At 36.1% G+C, this 26,058-nt stretch overlaps 1 protein-coding gene and 1 pseudogene across 4 annotated transcripts in view; one reads left to right on the top strand and one right to left on the bottom strand.

Moving 5' to 3' along the window:
* Positions 1-284: 284 nt before the first annotated feature.
* Positions 285-14,200, bottom strand: LOC148782561 (uncharacterized; annotated as a pseudogene).
* The window catches only part of ATERDJ2A (DnaJ / Sec63 Brl domains-containing protein), a 41,289-nt gene continuing 23,131 nt past the window's right edge, over positions 7,901-26,058 (top strand). The window contains exons 1-8 of one of the 4 annotated variants that reach the window (XM_088865531.1): positions 7,901-8,083; positions 9,054-9,154; positions 16,359-16,399; positions 19,877-20,112; positions 20,389-20,484; positions 22,302-22,422; positions 22,603-22,709; positions 22,810-23,027. In XM_088865531.1, coding sequence (XP_088721657.1) covers positions 19,927-20,112; positions 20,389-20,484; positions 22,302-22,422; positions 22,603-22,709; positions 22,810-23,027 — 728 coding nt within the window. In that variant the 5' untranslated portion in view covers positions 7,901-8,083; positions 9,054-9,154; positions 16,359-16,399; positions 19,877-19,926. The remainder of the gene's footprint in view (positions 8,084-9,053; positions 9,155-16,358; positions 16,400-19,876; positions 20,113-20,388; positions 20,485-22,301; positions 22,423-22,602; positions 22,710-22,809; positions 23,028-26,058) is intronic. The other 3 variants (XM_020664358.2, XM_006826731.4, XM_088865532.1) reach the window with 3 other exon arrangements.

The following is a 26,058-nucleotide window of genomic DNA, read 5'->3' as shown; positions in this document are numbered from 1 at the left end:
GCCATCATTTGGTGGGCTACTAGATTAAACTATTTTAAAGGTGAAAGTCAACTTCCTGAAGTTCATCACCTGGTCATCGATGGACTGCTTAGTTCACTCAAAGTTAAAATCTGCCATCATTAGCTAACTTAGAATGAAAACTATATTGAACAACATCATTTATTAAATTAACAATGACCAGTGAAGTTCCATCCACGGTTGTACTATAATTTCAAATAGAAGAAAACTATCAGCAGGACACATGATTTATACGTAATTTTTTATTGTTTTTACTATAGTCAAAATTTACAAAAGGCACTTTTTCAAACTCCATTTCAAAAGAAAAAATTGTTAACAGTTGCAGAAACAAAATTCCTTGAATGAAAAACAAGGAGGAAATGTTATGCACAAAATTACAAAAAGAAACCAGTTGGATTCTCATCTCCATGCCCTTCAATGCAATCCACACCAACAGAGATATCTGACTCTACTCTCTTAATGTTTGCATCTGTCACGTCTTCAGGGATGACACAATTTATGTTTGGTGATCCAATAGTAATATCTGAAATTTCGGACTGGCTACCAGTTTCAGGTTGAGGTAGTGACCGTCGTTTTTTAATCTCAGATCGAATATCAGCAGATAGTCTTATAACAGGCTGGATCATAAAAATCTTGGGCCTAAAGTCGGCTACTTTAACAAAATATAACTTGAAAAAATACCATTCAGAGTTTCGCCCGATTTCAGTTGAAATTCTCGAATTGTATCTAATCTTCGATGAAATTTGGATTGAATCTGGTCCAATATTGGATGAAACTCCCAAATTAGGCTCAAATTGTGATGAGAGCCCTCCTGGATCAGTTCCAATTTTGTCAGTGCAAAACAAGCTAACAATTGACATGCGTAAGTAAGCTGCTACAAATATTTCGATTAGTCCCATTGGTTGACACCGAAACTCTGCTGATATTTGGTTGGATTTCACCGAGACTTTGAACCAACTGATGGATTTCTTAAATATTTGAAGCCATGACTTTCGATGCTTGTTTTTGTAGCTTTTATCACCGGCTTCCAAATAATCAGGAAAAATCTTGAAAATTCGGAATTGCACCTCTAAGTATGTGGTGAAGTCTCCACTACTTTTCATCACTGGTGAAACTCCAACAAAAACTTCAGTTATTTCAGGCAAACATACAATTACACTATCAGTTTCTACCATCCTCTCTACGATAACGTCAGTTTCTTGCGCAGTCCATGTGGATGGATGGTCCTTTGGGATGCTGACATGGTGGCCATTGAAGAGGAACTCAAGGTGAACGTCTTGTGGGTCCCATTTTGAGTTTTCCCTCTTACCTGAAATTGTGAATGTATGGGTTCCTATTGTGAAGGTGATGGCCCAGATCCATGGTGAGTGTTGGTTTTGTGTTTCTGGTGGTTGTTCAATCAAGTGGGCTTTTACTGGACAGTTGGGATCAGAAACTAAGGGGAAGCTTTGGTCCTCATTGGGTTGGAAGTAGGTCACAATGTCATCACCACTAATAAGTTACGGATCGTAGCATGAAGCCTCAAAGCCTTCACAGTTGGGTTTATGCTCTGCATAAATGATCAAAGTTAGTAATTAAAAAGGAGATGAAGACAATGAAATGGGTGAATTATATGATTTTATTTCCAAATGGCTCACATATAAAGTTATTTTTGTCTCATATTAACTAATGGGATTGTCTATAAAGAGATCATTTATCTTTTGTACATGGAGGTCACAATCATTCTTGTCCCTTAAATTTAAAAATGGGTGGTTGTAAGATTGTCATTGAATCGATACAAAGTTCCAAAAACAAATTCTCGGATTTCATGACTCGGCTCAAGCCATCCAATTTGACATCGAATGAGTGGGAATGATTGTGACCTCCATGTATTAAAGATATATAGTCCCTTGGTAGACAATCCCTTAACTAATCAAGTAGAGAATAGCAGAGCTCTGGAAGAATTTTCAGTCAGAGGTCTATAGATGCATGGCATCATGCAAAAGCATGAAGCACATTTTTTTCGTCCTTAATTAGGACTTCTCTCAGGAATAGAACATAAGTAATGCATGGTCCTGAACCGACCAAGGGTTACATAGAGTAACCATTCATTTCATATCATTCTTCAATTCTCAAGGTTGGATGGACTAAAAGGAAATATGTGTTAGAGCATCATAGCATACGACCTCTATCTTAATTTCTTAAAGGCCTGGCATTAGCATTTTCAATGTAATTAGAAATGTGAAGCCTTTCAAGATGTTCCCACTTCTGTATTTCTATCAAAACTTAAAAAAAAGACTAAAATGCAATCATCTCCTTTGTCTATACATAGTGGTTCACTTCGGAAGAACTAAAAAGACATGTAGTATAAATAAAAACCAGCAAACATTTTATACCGAGGCTTTGAAAATTTTGCATCTGATTGCTTCTCAGAGGTAATGGTAGGGAGGAGGTTCAAGGGCTTTCTCCATACGCACATAAAAAAGCATGTCACAAAGCAACAGGTAATGGTGGGGAGGAGCTGCATGGACTTTCTCCATACACACATAAAATAGCATATCACAAAGCAACGCATTGATCTCATTCTCAGTAATATTTACATGTTCTGGTGCACTTCTAGATATGAAATTGTGTGCACTGAGTTTTCCTAACAGGAATATAAAACTCATGGAATCCAATTTGCAAAAGCTCCTGTGTGGGTTGTAACCAGGATGTGAGGCTTATATGGCTGCAAGCCTTCTACTTTCTGGACGGGTGGGTTGGTTTTGGAAGGTGGACTAAACTTCGGTTATATTTTTTAAACAATCAACAACTAATCAATCAATAAAAAGTGGTGTTAGGTACATTGTTTTTGAGTAGGAACATTTTACCTGTTATTGGGATGGGCAGTTATGAAGGGTTAATTTTCCTTGGCATAACCTCACACTTCTCCAAGCCCTCCATTTCACTGAGACCAAAAAGAGAAGCATATGGGATCTTCAGCATCTCGTTTGGTTTCTCTTTTTATCTTTTATGGTCTACTGTTTTTATGTGGTTATGCAATATCACTCCAAGTTTCCAGTTTTCCCCAGCTCAAGCATATCAAAAGCTTAAAATCATAATACTCAATAATGAAAAAGAGATCCACATTCTCCTATTAACTCAACCTATTATACCAAGTAGCACCCCTCTAAAGATTTCTTAAAGAGTTGCTTGCGTTCTTGCATTTCAACAAAGGATTCCCAAATCATGGTATTTGAGCTCTTCTAGTCTTCTTGAACCCGTCTCCATAAACCCATCACTCCCCCATCAACAGGGGCCTTATTTTCACTAGATTTAGAAACCAGACAAGTTATTACATTCAAGAAGTTGGCTTTTAGAGTATTAAGTAATTTGAAAAGGTTTTACTCAAGAATCAAGAAATCTCCATGGTCGAAGAAGTAAGTTTTGTGGGAACCATTGTTCTTAATTTCCATTAGGAACCATCTATCTTTCTTATTTTCCAAAAAATTCAATACCCAAGTTAGTTCTAGCTAAATTTTTTATGGATCTAGACAGGGTGATATCATGTTCATGGGGTAGCAAGTAGCAACACATCCTCAAACTGGAATTAATCAATAAGTTAAGACTGCAATCACAATGGCAATGCATTTAACATCCCAAATCAGTATACTACGCATCTCTCCAGTTCAATGGTTTAGCTCAGCAGACATATATGTACTATTTAATGAACAGAGTGTTGTAGCGGCTGTGGCTCAACTCACAACTTTCATGTAACTATTTGGAATCCTGTGTATGTGTGCTTATGGATAGTTGATATAAGGTATGATGCAATTTCGGAAGTGAAAAGTTTCCATATTTGTCTGCATATAACGGTGCAGGGGTGGGCATGGGAGCTGAAGTATGCTCATATTTCATTTCTAGTGACAGCACTTCATCCACATTTTGTAATTCAATCACTTCAATTCTGATGGAACAAAAAAAAAAATCAAAACCATGATATCAGATAATTCCTAAGCCCCCAATGTTGTTAATAATTCAAAGTTTTCAAACCATATGCTGAGAGAAGGTTTTTTACTTCTACAAACCGCTTGGCATTTTGGAGAATTGCAGTCCACATAGCAGGTTTGCAGGTCTCACCACTGGACACTGTGTCAGGCACCGGATTGACTGTCTATAGCATTTGCTTTGAGATTCATGGCAAAAAAGTTGCTGTGTTCTTGCTGAGGCCACAAGGGAGGAGAGAGATGGAGGACTGGCATAGGCATGGCCTGAGTCTCACCCTTTGCAAAAGTTAAAACCATAATTACATGTTTCACTATCTTCATCATGTAGAGCTTCATTTTGTCTGGTCTTGTGGGAGGCACAGATGGCTTAGAAAACATTGAAAACCATATTGGAGAATTCACAATCTTCGTTTCTCAGAGATTCAATTGGTTTGATATCTCTCGGCATACAGGGAAGTCTTACATATGAAGGAAGGGAAGGTTGAATACATGCAGACTTCTTGGCTTCAAGTAAACTCTTTAAAAAGTGATTGCACTAAGGGGCTTAGGTAAGTCGCTTGCTCTAATTCGACCAATCATTTTTTTAATTATCATGGAATGGCTGCCCACGTGGCTTTGTAACCATTCTCACTAAGGGTGGAAATGGGTGAGGGCCCGGGCCAGAGCCCGGCTAGCCCTAGCCAGGCCTGGTCCCTGTAGGCCACCCAAGCCCGGCGTAGCTGTGACAGGGCCGAAGAGGCCTTGACCCTTTGCTTGTCTAAGCCGGCTCAGGCCAAATACAATAAAACTTTTAAAAATAATAATAAGAGAGAAAAGGTGGGTTAGACCGTGTCATGGACGTAGCCCCTGCCCGGCCCGGGCCTCGGGCCACAATTGGTAGCAAGGTCATAACTTGTAAGGGCCGGGCTGAGCCAACCAACCCTTTGCGAGACTTAATTCTCACCGTCACAACGTGGAATAAATTGATGTGCATATCTTCTATAATTTTTGCTATTAAAATTGATAGAAGTTTATATAAAGCTGATGCTCTAAACAATCAAATTATCACTTGTAATTTTTGCTATTTAAAATTGATAAAAGCTTATATAAAGCTAATGCTCAAAACAATCAAATTATAACCCAACTCAAAATTTTCATTAGTGGAGGTTGTTTTGATGCTCAAATATTTTCAAATTGATCATCTCGACATCAAGATGCATGGACATGAAAAAAAAAAGGATTTTAAGTTTTTTAAATAGTCCATCTTCTAATGTATTTTTTGACCGTCAATTTTCAAGATTTTCAAGTTTTCATAAATCTGCTCAATCTACACTTTTTTTTAAGCTTTAAATTCTATTATTGAATATGAAAATATATTTTAAGGCTATCACAAAAAATTCAAAGTATTGAAACTATATTTCTCGACACTATTTAAAGGTGCGCTTTCTTTTGATTGTTTAGAGCCTTTACTATATACAAACCACACCCTTTTTTTTAATTATCATGTAATGGGTGCCCACGTGGCTTTGTGACCATTCTCACTGAGGTTTGGCAATGGCGAGAACCTGGGCCCGGCTAGCCCTAGCCAAGCCCTAGTCCCTATAGGCCACCCAAGGGCAGCGTAGCCATGATAGGGCTAAAGAGGCCTTGGCCCTTTGCTTGTCTAGGTTGGGTCAAGCCAAATGCAATAAAACTTAGAAAAATAAATAAAATACATAAAAAGGGCAGGTCAGGGCGACTATGTCTGACCCAGCCGTGTTGTGCACGTGGCCTAGGCCCAGCTCTGCTTATCCTCAGGCCATAGCTGCCCCAGCCCTTGGGCCACATTTGGTAACCTAGGCCCTAGTATGTAAGGCCTAGGTTGAGCCAACCAACCCTTTGTAAGCCTTTTTTTTTTTTTTTTGCGAGCCTTGATTCTCACCATCACAACCTGGAATAAATTTACGTGCATATCCTCCGTAATTTTTGCTATTTAAAATTTATCTAATGTTTTATTGGTTAATATGTTCATACCTTTTGTTTTTTCTTTTGCAAATCTTTTAAATTGTCAAACTGCCCATATTTTGGGAATCAAGTTATTTTTTTAAATTTTGGATCCTAAAAGTCCGATTTAAATCGTGTCTAAGATTTGTGAAATTTCAACCTGATTTTCAGATTTTGAATATTCGAAATATAAAATATGAACCTGATTTTCAGATTTTGAATATATGAAATACAATATATTTCAGCTTTTTAATATCCAGAATTATTCAACCTGAAAATTTCAAAAAAATTCGTTCTTTCCAGTTCCAATAAGGGATGCCTTTTCAACAACTTGGTTAAGGTCCCATCCAATCCTCACAAATTATTATTTTATGGAATTTCTTACTTTTAAGGTCCGAAATAGGGATAGTTTTGGAGCAAACAAATAAAAAAAATCGAAAAGTTTGAGTTTGAAAGTAAATTATGATGTTTAAGGAGGAGTTTTTTAATAACGATAAAGTAGAGGATATGCGCATTAACTTCTCAATCGGCAATGAAAGAGCAGTGATCATGTGTGCATTGTACACGCATCGTATTGCGCGTTGTTGAAATTTTGGGGTAAAGGCTTGTATGAGTCTATTTTAGAGGGAAGAATAGAGATAGAAATGCGACAGGGATTTAGTTTATTGTTTATTTTAATTGTAAACGGATAAGAAAAGGGGAAGAGCAAGCGACTTGGGTTTTTCCTTGTCTCTTATTAATGGTGTGGAGCATGGGAGTCATGAAACCCTTTGATTGAAATCAACACTCAACCGAAACCTTAGCAAAAAATGGCGCTCCTTATTTTTTAAACCCTAATTATATATATAGGAAAACTCTTTCCTCGGTGAAAATAAAGAGTGATTTTGCCTACCATCATTATTATCTAAACTTCACCGTACAGTCACACTTATTCGATAGTGTTTCAATTTTCATTTTTTTTTTTATAAATCCAAATTGCTTGAAATTTACAGTTTATGTACATCATTATCCAAACTTCACCGTACGGTCACACTTATTCGATAGTGTTTCATTTTTCATTTTTTTTTTTATAAATCCAAATTGCTTGAAATTTACAGTTTATGTACATCTTAGTGAGGCGTACATAATAAAAATATGAAAAAAATAATTCGTAAAATATAAAATGACTAAAATTCCCCTGAAAATATATGAGGGTATTTTGATCAATTTATATTTACGAATTATTATTTTTTCATATATTTATTCGGTGCGCCTCACTAAGATGTGTACAAGCTCCAAATTTCAGATATTTCCGATTAATAAAAAGAATTAAAATTAAAATACTACCGAACAACTGTGACAGTGCGATGAAGTTTGGATGATGATTATAGTAAGTAAAACCACTGTTCATTTTCACCACTAAACGATTTGTAGTATCTTTTTATATATTATATATATTCAATATTATTGAAATGTAATTTATATATTAAATATTTTATTTAATATATAAAAAAAATATTTTATAATATATATTATATTGTAAATAATAAATAGTGAGTAGCAAGTCCGCTTGTAAAGAATAAAAACACTGTTTCCCCACCTCTTAAGGTGAGGCTTTGTTTTATCATGAATTAGACGATTTCATGGTAAAATATTTTAATATGAATTTTTTTGTATATCTATTATGCACCAAACAAGCATATGAAATACAATTTTTGTGAAAATGCTTTACAGAAAATATTTATGCATTATAGCCTTAGTCCTTCGAATAATAATTATTCTAGAGGGAGTAAATGTATAATATGCTCCCGAGCGAGCATAGCATACCCGCTCTTGTAGAATAATCTCCTGAGAATTAGTTTGAAACGTACAAGGCTTTTATGGGTCGTATGGGGATCCGGATGCACAAAATCAAGTTTTCTTATCCAAGTTTTACTCCGAATAAACGCCCGTTGTTGCCTTTGAGTATATGTGCAGAGATCTCTCAGCGCCATTGAAGCCCTTTGCAGCGAGCTCGTCGTGCTCATTTTTCACAAAAATAAAAGTCAATAACTGCAAAAATCCATTGCTCATAGCATCATAGCACTTTGAGCTTCATTACTGCTAGGTTTTGTTGAGAGTGGCCAACCTCCCATCAGCCATTAAAATCAGAGCTCCAGGTATGATTTCTGAAGACTCTGAAGAATATCTTTCCCTAAAATAGAAAACTACGCCACTTCGTGACTTTTTTTTGTTCGCTAAACCTAGGCATTGCTAGGGTTTTACGGGTTCTTCAATCTCTGAGTTTTCATGAGGTTTTCCCCATGATTTTCAAGATCTGTTTCTTAATGGCTGTTTTTTTGGCCAATTTATATGATATGATTTTCAAGATCTGTTTCTTAGTGGCTGTTTTTTGGCCAATTTATATGATATGTAGCTGTTTTTGGGAGAAACCATGTTATTTGTGGCATTTTTAGTTAGATATTTTTTGGGATTTCCTGTTATTAAAGCTCTATCTATCTCTATGACAATCTTTTGGGGATTTCTTGTTGATGGTCCTTGAGATCTGTTTATGACGCCTGAAATAATCGAGTGCCCAATTTTTATTTTTATTCTGTAATTTTCCCCGCGGGGCTCCGTTAATGGATATCTGTGAATGCTCAAGAAACAGATCAGAGGATTCAAATATCTGGGCCATACTTGTTAACGCTATTACACCTTTCTCTTATTTTTGTTATAGATTGATTGCTTCTTTCTTTTTATCTTTCTTCTATTATATTTTTCGGATACTCAGAGGGATTGTGGAAATACGCCTTCTTTCTGATATGGGCTTTAGGTTTTTGTTATTGTTTTCTAAATTTTGTTTTTTCATTGTTCTTTATGTGCTTGCAATTTTTTTTCTATTTTTTTGTTGTATCTATCTTTTGTTTTTGCCCGTTTGGCTCTTTTGGGTTCATTTTAGAGAATTCCTATATCGATGCTCTATGAGGTTGAATGAATGATCTTCTTGCTTGATTCTGCATAGTGATTTTTTATTTTTTTGGTTCTGCACAATATTTTAACATGCTTTCTGCTCCATGTATTTTATTGGATAGTAAATTTTCCAGATTATATTTACAATTAGATATGCATGTAAATTTCCTATTGCAGACATTATTTCCCTGGGTGAGAATAGAAAATGCCACAGCCATTTTTCACGAAGCCAGAGACATAAAAGCGTGGTGCATAAGACAAGAATCAAGTGTCATATAGTGTGCTTCCATAAACTTCTCAATGAATATGCAGACTTTACCATCAAACACATTGGACTATTAGTATCATAACTAGCATAGAGATTTTGTAGATCATCAGGCTAAAGATAAGCCTGCAGAGAAAGTAACTTGATTATTTATTTATTTTTTTAAAAAGGGGGAAAGTAACAATTTGATATGCGGTAAATGGTCCCTTCCACATGGAAAATGTGCTTTTTTCTTTCAATAGTATTGCAGCTTACCCAAAACAAAGTGTTGCATAATGTCAAGTTCAGTTATTGTAATTTACGTACAAGCCAACTCAAACTTTAAACTTACTACAAAGAAATGGAGAATAAAAGAACATATGCTAGAAGTTCCCTTTTGTGCTGAATCTGACCGATCATTGATCTAATGAGTTAGTTGTACCTTAGAGCTGTTTTTTTGGCTGAATATGTACTTAGATCTGAACATATACTTCCCATATTATTAATTGATTGTATTGAACTATTGGAGTACTTAGACTGATGCACTTTTTGATAGTAGAAACCACTAGCGATTTTGATGTTTTTTATTGAATTTTGTCATTTAAACATGTGTTACATTTGTGTTTGCAATGGACTAACACACATGCAGAATGCATTGGTTTTTATAGACTTGATGTAGATGAAATGGGGGACGTTTTGGGGCTTTGATGTAGTTTTCGGTTTTCCTTTTGAGGCTTTCATTGATCATAGGTTTTGGGTTTTCCTATGTTTGTTAAAAGTAATGCTTGAATGTTCTATAGATGATTTCTATTGCTCGTATGTTACATTGATCTTGTATGTTCGATAATCAAATTTTTGTTTTGTTTTGATTACATCAAAGCTTACTAGAAATCTGATTTCTACTGTGAATCGGAGCTTATTAGGTCTTTTTGTTCCCATTCATATTGTTTTTTGCAAGAGCAATTTTGAATAGCAATTTAACATGGTTCTCTTTGCTACGGCTCAATTTTTTTGTTGCTATAATTAGGTGCGAAATTTACTCTGTATGAGGATCAATTTTTCGCAGAGGGCATGGAATAGCGCAGCCTATGGAACTGTTTAATTTCATTATGATCAGATAGCCTAAAAAAGAACCTATTACAAAGTGTAATTTTGGACTTCTTAGGACAAATAGATAAGAACTCACTAATTTATTTGTTATATTGTTGATAACTTATTCCCAAAAAATCCTTTTTATTGGCTATGTATTACTAGGGAATTTTCAACTTATGGAATGAATTGCTAAACTGCATTAACATCAAACAACCAAAACCTGGTTTTCATCTTCATGGTGCCAAACAGGGTATTTTTCATATGCTGGATTCTTCCAGTAGCCAACCAAACAACATTGTTTTCAAATCAACTTTTACATATACTGGAATTTGCAAAAGCAGGTATTGAGAGAAACCCAAGATTTGCATATCCAAGGACCCAAACGACCCATTATGGCCGTTTGTGTCATTCGAAATTTATTTTCACGAAATTTATTTACCGTTGAGACACCCTAGCCCTCTCACTCACTCTGCACTAACGTCTACTTTGAACCTAGGGATTTCTCTCTTTCAAAAACGATGTTAAAGGTCCATGTCACTCACTTCTCTTTCTTTCTCTGAGCTCATTTTTTAACCCTTTCTCTCTCTCTCTAGCCATACAAAAAATTTCAGAAGTTTTTGTTTCCTCTAAATCACATATATATATTTCTTTTTTTTTTTTTGAAAGTAAAAACAAATTTTTTTTTTTGCAGAAGTTTATCTTCTTCTAAATCATATATTTTTTCCCCAAATAAATGATTAAGAGATTTTAGATCTAGGGCAATCGATTGCCGAAGTTCATCACTCAATCTTGATCTCAAGTATGTCGAATTTTAGGGTGTTCATTGGATTTTGTTTATTTTAGTCGAATACTAGGTTGATTTTGTTGTTTTTCATTCATCTGTGTCTTTATTTGAAGTTGTTTGTTTATTGACAATATTGGCTCTTAGAAATAACACCAAGCATATCTATTCTTTTTTTACTTTGGTTTTTGATAAATGTTGAATTTGGATAGTTTGCATTGGTGTGTTGCCTATTATGTTTATAGCGCTTTAGATCCAAGTAGAATTTTGAGCTTTTCTTTTGTGAAACCTGACTATGTTTTGTTCAAGTGTTCTCTGTTCAGTTTTGTTGCTGAATTTGTGGCAATTTTTACCTAAATCAAATCGATAATTTTTTAAAGCAAGATAAAAAAATAGCAATTAGGTTGGTGTTTTGACCATTTCTGTCGAATCTCAATAAAACATAACTCAAAACACAAAGCTCCACAGTCCCGTGGCCCTTTTTTTTGGCAATTTTCCACGGTGAATCCGGCCATCACTCTAGCCTTGTTTGAAGCCAAAGTAAGTATATTTTACCAATTTTTTTAATTAATGTTGGGAAAATGGGAAAAATCTGGATTTTTTTGTGAATCCATGGATCTCGTACCTTTTTCCACTTCCATGACTCAAACTTCTCTCTCTCCTCTGTGTGTGTGTGCACGTGCGTGCTTTGGAAGAGACTTGTAGGTATGAGCTTCTCTCTGTTTCGTCCTTCCTAGCAAGCTTCTCTTGTTATGGTTTTTGGAGTGGCTTTGGCTTTAAAGTATTAAGGTTTTCATTTGAGATTTCAAATGATGGGCGTTCTCCCCTATATCTCTGATTAAGCATAATTGCCTTTACAAATTTTGTGGGTTTTCTTCTCCTCGAGAGATGTGGCGTGTGCTTTTCACGATTTGGAGTCTTGGGGAAATGATACAGGTCCTAGTAATTTGAGAAGCATGATTTCGATTTGGGATTTATTTTGCTGATTTTGTGTATAGTTCTCTGTCTAGGACGAGAATGGGGCAGATAGTTTGATAAATGATATTGTAATCTAGCACTTTTGTTTGTTAACATTGTGCTTTGTGTGATGTTTTTTGAATTGCTTCTCAAGGCTCTCTAGTGTTGATCTTTTTGCAAATATTTATCTTTTCATGAACATAATCCAGCTCTTACCTCCCTCCAACTTTTTTCTCTATGATCTCATCTGAAGTATTTCGTTAGCTGACCCCAATTAATTGGGAAAAGGCTATGATTATGATTTTCTTTGCAATTTTTTTTGTTCCGTTAAAATGGCAAGTAAGAGCCGCTGTTATGGGGACCCAATTGAGTGCTTATCCAAAAAAATGATGTCTTGTGGACATTGGTCCAACCAATCAACATAGAAGGAAAAGGTTAAAAAATCCCAAAAATACAAAAAAAGGTTAAAAGTAAATAACACTCGGATGCATCTTTTAACCCCAAGTAAATCCTCACATATGGTGTGGGAGTATTGGTTCTGAAATTGAGAGAATCATGACTCTTGCTGCACTAGAAAATTTCTATCTATAACAACATTTAAGTCTCAGTTATACTGTTGAGATGGCTATTGTAGGCTTTTGAACAGTTTGATAGAGTATAATATGATAGTGAGGCTGAGTGCCATATAGGGTAAGATAGTTGTTCCAAATATCAATACACTATGGGGCGTGGTCTTTTTCATGGTTGATACAGTTCAATTTGGATGATCTAGATTGCTTTTACCAATTTAGTAGAGAACCTGGCCTCTCTATCTCTTTCTCAAAAGGGGGACAGATCCGTCCCCTCTTTCTTCCTTTCTCTCCTACTCTTTAGATGGGCTCATTCCCTTCGTGTTTTTCTCTCTTAAAAAGGTCCCTCTATCTTTATGAAATTCCCCAGGTCATCTCCCTCTCTGTTAAAGGGGGGCCAGATCTGCCCCCTCTTCTCAATCTCTCTCTCTCTCTTTCTCTCTTTCTCACTTCGTGAACGACCTATTCTTCTTGTCTTCTCTCTTAAAAAAACCATTTCTTTCTAAACTTTCCCAGATCATGGAATGAGGCATCAAGGCGTCTAGTTTGTCATATGTGTCTTGTGCAGCTCAACTTGACTAGGTGTCTTCTTGTCTTCTTTTTCTTTAAACCTAAAAACCAGTGGAGAGCGTTTGCAAACCCCTCTTTGATGTAAGAAGAGCAGTGTTCGCAAAATCAAATCGGAACGGTTAACCAGACTTGGGGTTGGGAGCAGTTAGAATTGGAACTGGACTAATAGGGCGGTTAACCCGACTAACCGGTTCAGTAGATTTTTTTTTTTTAAATGGGTCAAAAGGCCCCCCAAACAAAAAAAAAAAAGAAAAAAAAGAAAAACTTAGATTAAGTGTATACTATCATATTATATACATTTATCTTACAAATTTTCTTTTGGAGAAACTTTTTATTATAAATTAATATTTGAATACTATGGAGATAAGCAAGACAATTTATAATTTGACATTAATTCAATGGATGAAGTTACGAAGTCCAACTAACAGTGGCTAGTAATGAGAGTGGCGAGGGGGATCAGGGTATTGTTGTATTTCGCTATCAGGGTTCACGGGGTGAAACTTTGAGTCAGGCCTAGTGGAGTCTGTAATGTCGCAGTTGTGCTCCTTTGTCAGTCAGGAACATTTCCTGTGGTACCCCCTCGGCCTAAGTCTCCTAGACTCGTCCAACCTTCGTGGTCTCCCTCACCCTGTTCTGTGTTACTCCCACCCTGTTCTATGTAATGGCCCTCAACAGCGTCAATATTGTCATCATCATGAATAACCAGGTTACGGTGCTGACTACGGCTTCGTCTCTCCTTTGTCGAGTAGCTGCTACTCCTCGATGCCTGAACTTCCTCCCGAGCCAATCTCATTGGATCTTCCTGATCATCGGGCACCGCATCATGTTGCGCCCCTTCACATTCCTGGACAATTGGACCTTGCCAATCATTTTCCATTGTCCCATCTATCTCCTCGTCATCCTGTACCTCATATTCATCCTCTGCATAATCATTATAGTCGGTATCCATGTCCACTGCCATGTCTCCTTCATTGGGTGTTGCAACATCCGCATTATTATCCATATCGGCAACTGCCCCACTAAGAAAGTCCTGGTTTAGTAGTGGGGTCCTTTGTGATACCCACTCATTGGCGAGGTCCCTCTGGAAGATGTAATCAAGGTTGATCGGCATGTAGTCTGTGGGGGTCCTTATATGTCTCTCTCTCAATTTCAAGTTGTAGTGAATGTATACCAAGTTGTGCATCGTTTGAGTCTTTAACCTATTATGCTTCGGGGCGTGTATCCATTGAAATGTACTCTAGTTTCTCTCACATGCCTATTTTGGCTAGAGGAAGTACAAGCTTGACTCAGAACTCTAATTGCAATCTTTTGCAATTGCTTTGTTCGAATTCTGTGTATCGTCCACCATTGTGTTGACATGGACAAACATAGAAATACTTAAAAATAAAAAAGAAATTGATATAAAAAAACCACAAATAGTATTGTACTAAACTATTATAAGTTTTAACTTAAAACTAACCTGGGTGTTATTTTCCAATTGCTTTGTTGGCATATGCAAATTCCCCATTTTTTTCTATGTACATGATAAGCTACAAATAACAAGATGCGTATACAAGAAATTAGTACAACATAGAAGTGCAATTCATTATTCTGACTTGAAATTTTATTATAGATACGTTTTGATTAAGGTTTACCTGCTGCATACACTCCATTTGAATTTCAAGATCAGGCTCAAGCCTGTAGATGCAGTTTCTCACCCCTTCCATGATATCTGCATCATCTAAGGTGGCATTGGAGTACAAGTTTTGTGGGTTAACCCTGCACATGGTTTGTTATATTATTAATTATGATAAATTTACTCGGACTTGAGAAAGAATCAGAATTGGGATGATGAATCATAAATTACCTGGTGCATGGATATCCCGATGTACTTGGTTTCTCCACCTATGATCAACGATCTCCAATATCTCATCAGTCCATATGTTATTATGAAATATAGCTTCCCTTGTGCGTCCCATTGCGTCGAACAGAAACCCCATTGCTGGTTTATCATCAGAGTCAACTAACCTCAACACTTGCACTAGAGGTTCAGTTACAGAAACAACATGGTTGCATCGAGCCCAAAACCTTCGATCGACAAGGATGGTTTCAACCTGCCTTCCATGTTGACTCGTTGCTACCCTATTAGTTTGCCACTGGTTAGAATGTATCATTGACCTCAATCTTGCCTTATTGCCCAATATTGATTGTATAGTAAGGAACGTTGTGGCGAACCTAGTAGTGGACTTCCTAACAATCTCTCACTTGCATTGCTCCCTCATTAAAGTATGGAAGTACGTGTGATTGTATATGAATCTTGTAATTAGGTTGTACATCAAAATCCAAGTTTTAATCATCTTCAGCTTCCCTATTTCCTTAAGTATCAAATTAATACAATGGGCAGAACAAAGAGTCCAATAAAGATTGGGTCTACTCTCCATTAGCAACAAGCTTGCTTTTCTGTAGTTCGTAGCATTGTCAGTCACTACTTGGACCACATTTTCAGGCCCAACCTCATCTACAATCTTGTCCATGTGTGTTCATATCAGTCTTCTAGTATGTTTCTTATTTGATATGTCAATGCTAGAGTGGTAAACAATGCCCTTAAGACAACCTATTAAAAAATTGATAAGATGCTTGTAGGACTTGTCCTTCCAATCGTCTGTCATGAACATGGCCCTACAAGCTCCTTCGCAGTTGGGCCTCTAACACTCGACCCTAGCCTTACCTCAGCTATAGAAGCTACCATCTGCGGGTAGACGTCTGAGCTTTCAAAATTAAATGGCAGCGCATTAACATACCAGAATAGGCTAATCTTCTTTCTCGCCTTTTCCACTAATATACCTGTTGACAGAAATTTTAATTTTTTCTGATGATATTGTGGCTTGTGGAGGTCAACTCCAGAGGGTTCATGTCGGTGAGTAGTAGATGGTCGATTTTAAGATGACGGGCGACTAGAGAAACTATGCCTCCATCTACTAGATGTGGACCTAAGCAATAAAGGACCGCATTCTCCCCTACCCGGTACTATAGGTTGTTGAGGCTGCGGTTAGTAGATGCACTATCCCTTCTCCCATACATCTCTTGAATTTCCATTTGTCTACAATTCTGCTCTTGGAGGTTGGCAATCCTAGCTCGTTCTATTTGTGCCTCGAACTCTGCTTCTTGGTCCTCAACTTCATCTGTAGGGCTTTCGTACCCCCTCCTTACCTCCTCTGTATCCCTTTCTCTCTGCGCCTTTTTTCCTTTTCCATTAGTAATTAATTTTAACATTTGTTGTTTTACTGCAGGTGGCACATCTTTACAACTGGTGATGTTACCATTTACTCAAGTAAGGTGCTCTTTTAGGCGATAAACACCACCACCCATTTCCTTGTTACAAAAATTACATTGAACTCTTCCCTTATCATTCACTTTTATACCATACTGCCGCGCCACATCTACCCTCCTCATCTTATTATTTTCTTGTAAATTTTCATAAACATAAAAGTTCATTAAAAACTTATTTTATCATTGAATTTTAATTTTCTTGTAAAATAACATATTTATTTGGGACATATTTGCCTCAATATTTTACCTAAGCAAGGTCCTCTTTACATTTTCAATGACCCAAAAACTAAAGGGTGTGGTTTGTATAGAGCCTAGGCTCTAAACAATCAAATTAGAGCCTACCTTCAAATAGTGTCGAAAAATGTGATTTCAAGCTGGAAATCTTTTTGATAGCCTTAAAATATATTTTCATCTTTATTTATAAAGTTTAAAGCTTCAAAAATAGTGTAGATTGAGAGATCTATGAAAATTTGAAAATCTTGAAAATTGATGGTCCAAAAGTGCGTTACAAAATACACTATTTTCAAAACTTGAAATCTATTTTTTTCTCATGTCCATGCATCTTGATGTTGAGATAATCAATTTGATGATATTTGGGCATCAAAACAACATCTTCTAGTGAAATTTTTGAGGTAGGCTCTAATTTGATTGTTTAGAGCCTCGGTTCTATACAAACTTTTTCCAAAATTAAATAAAGCCTTACAAATGGATTCTTCCCTTTTTGCATAATGCAACTCAAGGTAATTAAGCATACAAGTAAACACACAAAATAAATAAACAAATAAATGAAGTGCGAACAAAATTTAATTTTTAAGATTAAAATAAAATATTTGGAACAAAGATTTATATCTAGTTCTTTATGGGCCATAGAAGAAAATAATAAAAGAAAAAGTAAACTATGGATGATGCAACAATATATGCTTGTATATTGTTCAAATAGAAGAAAGAACCAGTGTATACATGTATGCAGATGTGAGTGCACGTGGGGCATAGTTTAGGCCATTCCATGCATCATCCATAGTTTGTTACTTTTTTCTTGACGTCAATATAGTTTTATAAACCATGTTATTTATCAAAGTGTACCCAATATTTTCTATCATAAATAAAAATCTTATAATTTTAAGGATACAAGATATATGCTTCCTTCCTATACCATATAGTATGTAGATGGGAATGTGTTGGACTAGGGTTTGCACTTTATAAAAATAACTAAAAAAATCGAGCAAAAAAAAAATCAAGCTAAAACTCGAGTAGCATTATCATGCACTATATCATACACTTATTTTATTTTTTTGTTAGAAAAATATATAACATTAAAAAAAACGAATATATATATTTTTTGTCATATTCATCACAAAAACATATTTTTATAAAAAAACATGATTTTATTGAAAAACAAAATTTTATTAAGAAAACCTAAAATGAAGCCAAAATCGTTAAGAAAACTAGAATTAACCCAAAATAAAAAGAAATTCAATTCGTATGATAAAAGATGCACTATTTTCCTCCATTATTACAAATACAACTACATCATGCACTTAATAAAAACAACTAAAAAGATCGAGTAAAAAAAATCGAGCTAAAGATCGAGCAACATTATCATGCACTATATCATACACTTATTTTATTTTTTTGTTAAAACAAATATATAACATTAAAAAGAAAGAATATATATATTTATATATATATTCATCACAAAAAACATATTTTTATAAAAAAATGTAATTGTATTGAAAAACAAAATTTTATTAAGAAACCCTAAAATCAAGGCAAAATGAACAAGAACACCAAGATTTTCAATTCAAAATCAACCCCCAATCTTCCAGTTTTTGAACAAATTGAAATAAGGATATGATGAATACTTCGATTACGATTCAAATGCCCTAAATTTCTTGAAGATCCATTTAGTATTGAGAACATTCTTCAAAAAATGGCAGAAATTTTAGTTCATGAAATTTTCATGACAAAAACGTAGGAAAAAAAATTTACTCAATAATAAATCAACATATCTGCTGTATTTTGACAGATGAAGCTTTGTTGATCAAAATACACAATTCAGTTCAATAAAAAACGAGGAATAGATCGATCACAAATCAATTTTTTGGATCGAACATAGTCTTCGAGCGGCAGCTTTTCGGGCCGAAATCATCCTCCAATCTTCCTCTTTTCGGACAAATTGAAATCGGGAGATGATGAATGCTTCAATAATGATTCATGGCCCTCAAGTTTCATGAAGATCCATACAATATTGAAGCTGCTATTGAGAAAATGGCGGAAATTTTGAAGCTTTGAAAATCCGCCACTACAATCCACAAAATCTCATTCCTTTTCGATTTTTCATTCTAGAGTCAATGTTTCATAGAGATTTGATAGTGTTATACATCAATAAAGCACCAAAAATTACAAAAAATGATAGAAAATAGAATCTAAAAAGTTGTGAAAGGTAGATTCACGGGTTCCTGTATTATATAATGTTCATTTTTCAAATAATGCCCGTTTTTTTTTTTAAATGTCCATTATTTTTGAAAAAACACCTGTTTTAGTGTTAAACCGGTCCGATTAGCAGAAATTGGTTGGTTTTTAATAAAATTCACCTGTTTGAGGCCTAACTGGCCAGTTTTGGACCCAAATTTTTTTTGAGGTGTTCGTTAGACTACTGATACTACAAATCTCTATGAAATCTCTAGTGGTTCCGAGCTAACTGGCCGGTTCCAGTTCAGACCAGCCGGTTTTGCGAACAATGAAGAAGAGAAGTAGCTAAGTCTTCTTACAAATGGAAGGAAGGGATTGAGGGTTTGCAAATTTATGCCTGCCATGAAAATGGGCAGCACATAGAGAAGCATTTGGTTCTCTCAAAGGCAGTGAAACTCTAACCTAATCCATTCCTCCTGATCTCTCTATCTTCCTCTTCCTTCCTCCTTTTGCATCCTCTTCCTTCTTGTTTTGCAGAGAAAAACCCCAATCCTCTCATGAGCTTAGAGAGAGAGGAGAAAAAGTTGTTGGGGGTTGAAGGAGAAGGTAAGAGAGTGGAGAGAAAGATTTCAGGGAAATCTAGGGCAATAGGTGGTGGTCGTGTGGGGTATGGTGTGCCACATGGGTTGTGGTCTCCCCCAGTCAAACAAAATTTTCCTGTTACTTGGATTTATTCTTTTCTACGCATGTGTACAGTACTCGGTGGAGTCCAGGTCCAAGTACCTTGCCTGAGCTGATTTCGGAAACACTGTTCTGTAGATTAGATGACTTTAGTTCTAGAGATCTGCTAGTGAGTGCAGTACTATTAGTTATCGATGTAATCCAAGTGCTACTTTACAGTCATCTGTTTGACTTTTAAGCATTATATATTGCATTGACTATTTTTTTTGTAAAGGTTTCTTTTATGTGTTTGTACATATGTATGATCGTGATGTCTACAGAGCTTGATTTTGTCACCTAACTGACCTCTTGTCTGTGATTAAATAATTGGTCTTTTCTTTTTCAGATCTTCTCATCATTTAGTGGCCAATAAAGGATAGATTTGGAGTTGCAGCCATGGCAGCAACAGAGGAGAATAACTCACTCTTTCCAATTTTTATCCTGACCATAATGGCACTGTCCTTGGTCCCGTATACTATCCATAGGGTGTTGCTTGCTGCCTCCAAGAAGACAAAGAGCACCCATTGCCCGTGCTCTATTTGTTCACATTCAGGGAAATATCGTAAATCTATATTAAAACGGGTACGTTTGCCTTAGTATTAATCGTAGCGCTCTCAAGTTCTTCTTAATCTCCATTTTGGGTGGCATCTGGAATAAGGAGCACATTCAGTTACTTACTTTTTAAGTCATCCCCTGACATGGTTGGTGGTCAAATTAATTCTTTGTCTAGGTGACAAAATCGAAAGCACTTTAAAAGAGTGAATGGCTGAATGTTCTCTCTTAACTAACTCCTTGGAAAAGTAATGAATGCTTTATAACTGTTCATTACAGTTTTGTAACTTTTGGGTCACATTTCAGATATCAAATTTTTCCACATGGAGCAATATGACTGTGCTTCTGCTATGGGTTGCCATGGGATTCTTGATTTATTATGTGAATCATATAAGTCGTGAGGTATGTTCCTTTTCCTTCTGATGATATCAACCATTGGATAAATTATTTGAACTAAGTTGCTGAAGAAGGGATGGCGTTCAAAAATAAAATGCGTGAATAATTAAATGGTTCGGAAGGTAATTCAAAAATAAACTGCGTGAATAATTAAATGGTTCAGAAGGTGAAACATTGTTGTCTGATTTATTGAACTTTCTAGTTTACTAGTTTCCAATTTCATTGTATTCTGAGTCACTATGAATCATGAAAAGAAAACCAAATTGCGGAATGTGGGATTCAGATATACCTAAGGTTCCATATCACCATTTTCAGTCATACCCATATATATAGATCCATGTGTATGTACGTACATATGTAGATACATACATACATATATACATACATATATATATATAGATATATTTATACACATATATATATATATATATTTATACATATATATATATATGTGTGTGTGTGTGTGTATATGTTTATATATATATATATATTTGTATGTATATATATACAGACACACATCCCATCTTGTTTGGCTAGCAGAACACCAATGACAACAAATAAGAAGTGATGCTTGGAAACTCTCACGGTATAAAATGTTGACCTTTAAGATTGAATATCATAACTGCTTTTAATATGAGATTTCAATGAGAAAGGTTAACAAGAATTGTCATGGGTACCCTGCGCCCTTGGTGTTTTAATACCCAACAAAAACCATGGACACGTGTCCATGTTAGATAGACTTGCCAAAATCCTTATTGTTTTCGGATGTTAGCCAAGTAATTAGGCAATTAAATGTGTACCTGTTGTGGTTCAACACTTCAACTGACTTTGTGTATGTGTGTGTGTGTACCTTCTGAGTATAACTTGATGACTTGATCTATATTTCATTCTCTTAATACTATTTCAACTATATATGTATAAAAAATGAAATTCTGATGTGATTCAACAGGTTAAGTTTGTTCAACTTATTGTAACTTAATAGGCTGCTTACTGTAAAATGGTTTGGAATAGTAGAAGAGATGTCTATAACAGTAATGTAAACTTGAATAAAATAATCTGAAGATAGGGATAATCCTTAAGGGAAAGCTTTCTATGTAACCCCACCCACATATATAGTATATGTGACCCCTGGTCTCAGCCATCAGATCTGAGTAGATGGCTGAGATGGCTTGAGTTACAATGTCATAAGTTGGCTCTTAACCGTCAGATCTTGATCAGACTACTCAATAGTTTTTTATTTTTAATGTTTATTATATAAATCATTTTGAAGCAAAATTTGGGGCATGCATAGACCTAACAGGGGCACACATGAAAAAAATAAAAAACAAGTATTTCTGACGATGAGAAATTTCCAGAATACCCCTGAAATTTCAGGGGCATTTTGGTCATTTAATTTATGAAAATTTTTATTTTATTTTTTCCAGGTTGGCCCTAATTTTATGATGGGACGCAGAAAATTTCATCCAAAAATATTTTGTAGAAAAAAAAAGAAAAATAGAACAATGTTTGACGTGAGATTGTAGCATGAACAATTGTAGCCTTTTGATTCAGATCGAACGGCTAAGACATGGGGTCACATATAACTTATATGTTGTTGGAGCTTTCCCAATGCTTAAAACCTCTTCTTATTCAAGACATCCAACATGCATTTCTTCTAGTTCATCAGAAGCAAAAATTCATGTTAATAGGTAGCCTAAGTTTAGGGAAACAATCATGTTGAACATAGGGATTTTAAAAATTTAAAATCTTTTCCCAAAAATGATTTTAAAATTTTAACTTTTTTTTTGAAAACTGAAGGTTGTGCTGCATGCTTTGTTGTATAGGTTCAACCGTTCGAGCCATTTGGAATTCTTGGATTGGTACCTGGAGCTTCAGAGTCAGAAATAAAAAAAGCATATCGGAAACTTTCCATTCAGTACCATCCTGATAAGAATCCCGACCCAGGTTGCTTCTTGGTGTTATTTCTTTATTTATTTTTTCACAATTCTTATTGCTTATTTGACTCTCCCTTTCACAGTTCAGTTTAGATATACCATTCACTCTTTTGAGAATGCTTCGTAGGACAGGAGTATTGTAGTCCTTTTGTTTTGACTAAAGTATCTTTGAAACTTGAATTGTTTGCAGAGGCCCACAAATACTTTGTGGAGTTCATATCAAAGGCATATCAGGCTCTCACTGACCCTGTATCTCGTGAGAACTTTGAAAAATATGGTCATCCAGATGGCAGACAGGTTTCTCATGGAAGGATTACCCTGTCAATATGTCTGTTTGCTCTGGAATTATACACTTTCTTTGAAGATTAATCTTTATCTCAATTGAATGTGGATGCAGGGGCTTCAAATGGGCATTGCCCTACCCCAGTTCTTGCTTAACATTGACGGGGCATCAGGTGGAATACTTTTGCTTGGAATTGTTGGAGTTTGCATTTTGTTGCCTCTGTTGATGGCAGTTATATATCTCTCTAAGTCGGCAAAGTATACGGGAAATTATGTCATGCATCAAACATTATCCACCTATTATTATTTGATGAAACCTTCACTAGCTCCAAGGTATGATTTTTTTTTTCTATGTTATTTTCTCCATTAGCATTGAATTTCTGTTTATGTTGACCATGATTGTTCACTGAATACCATTAATTACGGTAGTTAAAGTTCACTGTTGCCAGCAGTAATTAATGTTGCCTATAGAGTGTTGTTAAGAGATTATGTACAAAACCCAGGAAGTTGCCATCATTATGCATGAACTGAGTCCTTACCTTGTAAAACTTAGTTTGTTCTTGCTGATCTTATTAATAGTAGTTTTTATAGTTAATACTATTTCACTGAAGTCAAAACTGGATGTACCATCATAATGCCCATACAAATATGAACCCTTAACAAAATGGGCCTCTACAAATTGTAACTCGAGATGACAATGGAAGTTTACAGGCACTCTCCTTAGCGAAGAATTCAAAAACCTCACTAGCACATCGAGAACTCTGACAGGAGGCTCCGAGATTGTTGATCATGTCGAATACTTTGTCAAAGACCGTGCTTAATCTCCATCGATGATCTGCATGCTCTTCACCCAAGTACTAGCATTTTGTGAGTCCTCTTCATAAGGATAAATTTCCATTTTGGATCCAAACAACTCAGTCCTATGAGAAGGGGTGGGGCTCTAGCTACGGGGTCCATTTCAGGGCGCTAGGGACTGATTTTTCCGAAATTGTTTCTTTGTCTGTACTGCCTTAGACATGCCGGATTGCGACGAAACTTGACAGGTGGCCTTTTGAAGTGCTTAGGAAGATTTCTACCTGTTTTGAGGCAATTATGAGACTGTCGAGAATTCCCCTGTAATTTAGGCTTTATTGACCAGCTTCCTCTTTATTCCACATCGGGGACTGAAGGTGCTGAAAAATGTCTTCAAATAGCCTCACCTATTACCCCTACAATATTCTCATCATAAAAAAGGGGTGGCCCCCTGAAGTGGTTTGGTAGGGCTGCCCCTATCAAGTGTTTTGGTGGGGCTGCCCTTGTAGGGTCTTCTTCATTGGATCAAGCCTATAGGTATGTTGGATAGAACCGCCTCAATTGTATTTTCATCGGTGGTTGAAACTGCCTTGATTGGAATGTCGATGGGACAACCTCTGTACCATCTTCATCAGATGGGACAATCCGTATTGAGCTAGTGGTTGTGACTACCCCTGTTTGACCTTCTTCGAAACTTTATGTTTCAAGAGGTAGATCCTATTGAATATGGGGTGCCCGGGTTAACGAAGTCATGCCCCTACCCCTTTCTTCTTCTTGGGCTTCTTCATCCAGATAAGTGGGTTATCCAGGTAGCCTTGTGAGAGTGGCACTGGTGGTCCCCTTAGAATTTCTAGGGTTTGACTTCTGACATCAATTGTCGTGGAGGCATTACACTTTTGGAGATAATGAGATTCAGGTTTCCCCTTCATCATTAGTTATTGGGTTCGCCTTACGAGGTAATTGAATTAAGTCCTCTGGGCTCGATTTCTTGTCGTAAATAGGAGGGTCTATGAGGAAGTCTAGTGAAGTCGGACCTAGTGGGCCTCTTAAAATTTCCAAAGGGTCAATTCCTTCTATTTGCTCTGGAGGGGAGGGATCTCATTTTGAATTTACCTTAAAGAATGGTTTAACTGATTCCTCTAGGCTTGGCTCCTTTGTTTCTTCTTAAATTGTATTTTATAGATTAAGGCATACCCCATTACTATGATCTTAGGAATCCCTAACCTTAGGATCCCGATTGGCTGATTGATGATTTGGAATTCTTGTGCGTCACGTATTGCATTTATTTGTAATATTCAATTGATTAGGCCATCTTGCTTTATTGTGAAATGTATGACAAGGATAACTTGGATCATTTGTGACCGTGTAACTTCAATTGGAATTGGGACTATACGAATTGCTTTGTTTTTCCTCATTGCTTGAATTTCAAAACCGGGGATAAGGCCATTCCCATCATTATGAAATTAAGAATTGTAAACACCCCATTTTGAAAAAGTGTCAAATTCAATGGTTTTTTTAAACCCTAGACAACCTTAAGACCACACTATCCCAATGAACCCCCAAACTATAGACCACCATAGTCCGTGATACCTATATTGTGATCCAAAATCCTGGAAAACACCATGTTTTAGTAAAAAAATCATTACAAAATAACAAAACACCTCGTTTTTACCCAAATTTTGGTAGTGAGCATCACAAGAGCCCGTAAATCACCCAAGAACTGGAATTTGCCAATTCTGAGCAAATTTGGTCTGGGCCACAACATTGGTGCCGCTCATCCAGACTGCCCCAAAATGGCAGTTTCCGCATGCCAACCACTCCCCGACCATTATTGGGCAAATTCATTGAATCTGGACCCTTTGGTATGTTGACCCAAAACAACAATTCGGGCTGGAAAATCCATTTGAAATTGGCAGTTACCCACTCCAGCCAAATTTCAGCCTTTAAAAGATCATTTCAGGATCATTTACGAGGTTAGACTTTTAGACTCCTTAGACTCTGAAAAATGGTGGGCCAAGAAACCTGAGACATTGAGAAAACCTGAGAAGACCCTGAGAAAACATAGATATAAGAAAACCTTAGCTTTGGGCCATTAAATCTACAATCCTTAGGTTAAAAAGTTTATCCAACCAAGCCAAGGCCTGGTCAAAACTTGAAGAGAGACAAAGAGGATGCATGTCATAAACTCAGCCGGTCCTGATATGGGCGAGGCCTCGAAGCCTCAGAAGTCCCAGGCTAACTAGCCCAGTTGGTATTTTCTTACTCTTTATGCATTTATTTTATTCTATATTATTTATTTATTTATTTTTATTAGAATTAAATTACTTTTTTTGCATTTTATGTTGTATTTTGTATTTCGGATCAATGCTGGCTCTGCCATTGATTTGAGAGCATATCTACTCATTTTTTAGTAGATATGGTCTTAGATAAGAATTTCATTGTCCCCACTCTCTACCATACTTTTGAAAAATCAGTTTGTGGTTCAGATCTTGTCGAATCCCATCTTGATATCGTCCAATCTGCATCGATAACAGTTTGGTGCCCACCGGGGGTCATTTCGAGCTAGATCAGT

This window comes from Amborella trichopoda, chromosome 4 (genome assembly GCF_054954075.1).
Source record: "Amborella trichopoda isolate Santa Cruz 75 chromosome 4, AtrichopodaSantaCruz75HAP2 v2.0, whole genome shotgun sequence".
Classification (NCBI taxonomy): Eukaryota; Viridiplantae; Streptophyta; class Magnoliopsida; order Amborellales; family Amborellaceae; genus Amborella; species Amborella trichopoda.
Note: the sequence above shows the minus strand (reverse complement) of the source record. Positions and strands in the feature narration are given on the sequence as shown.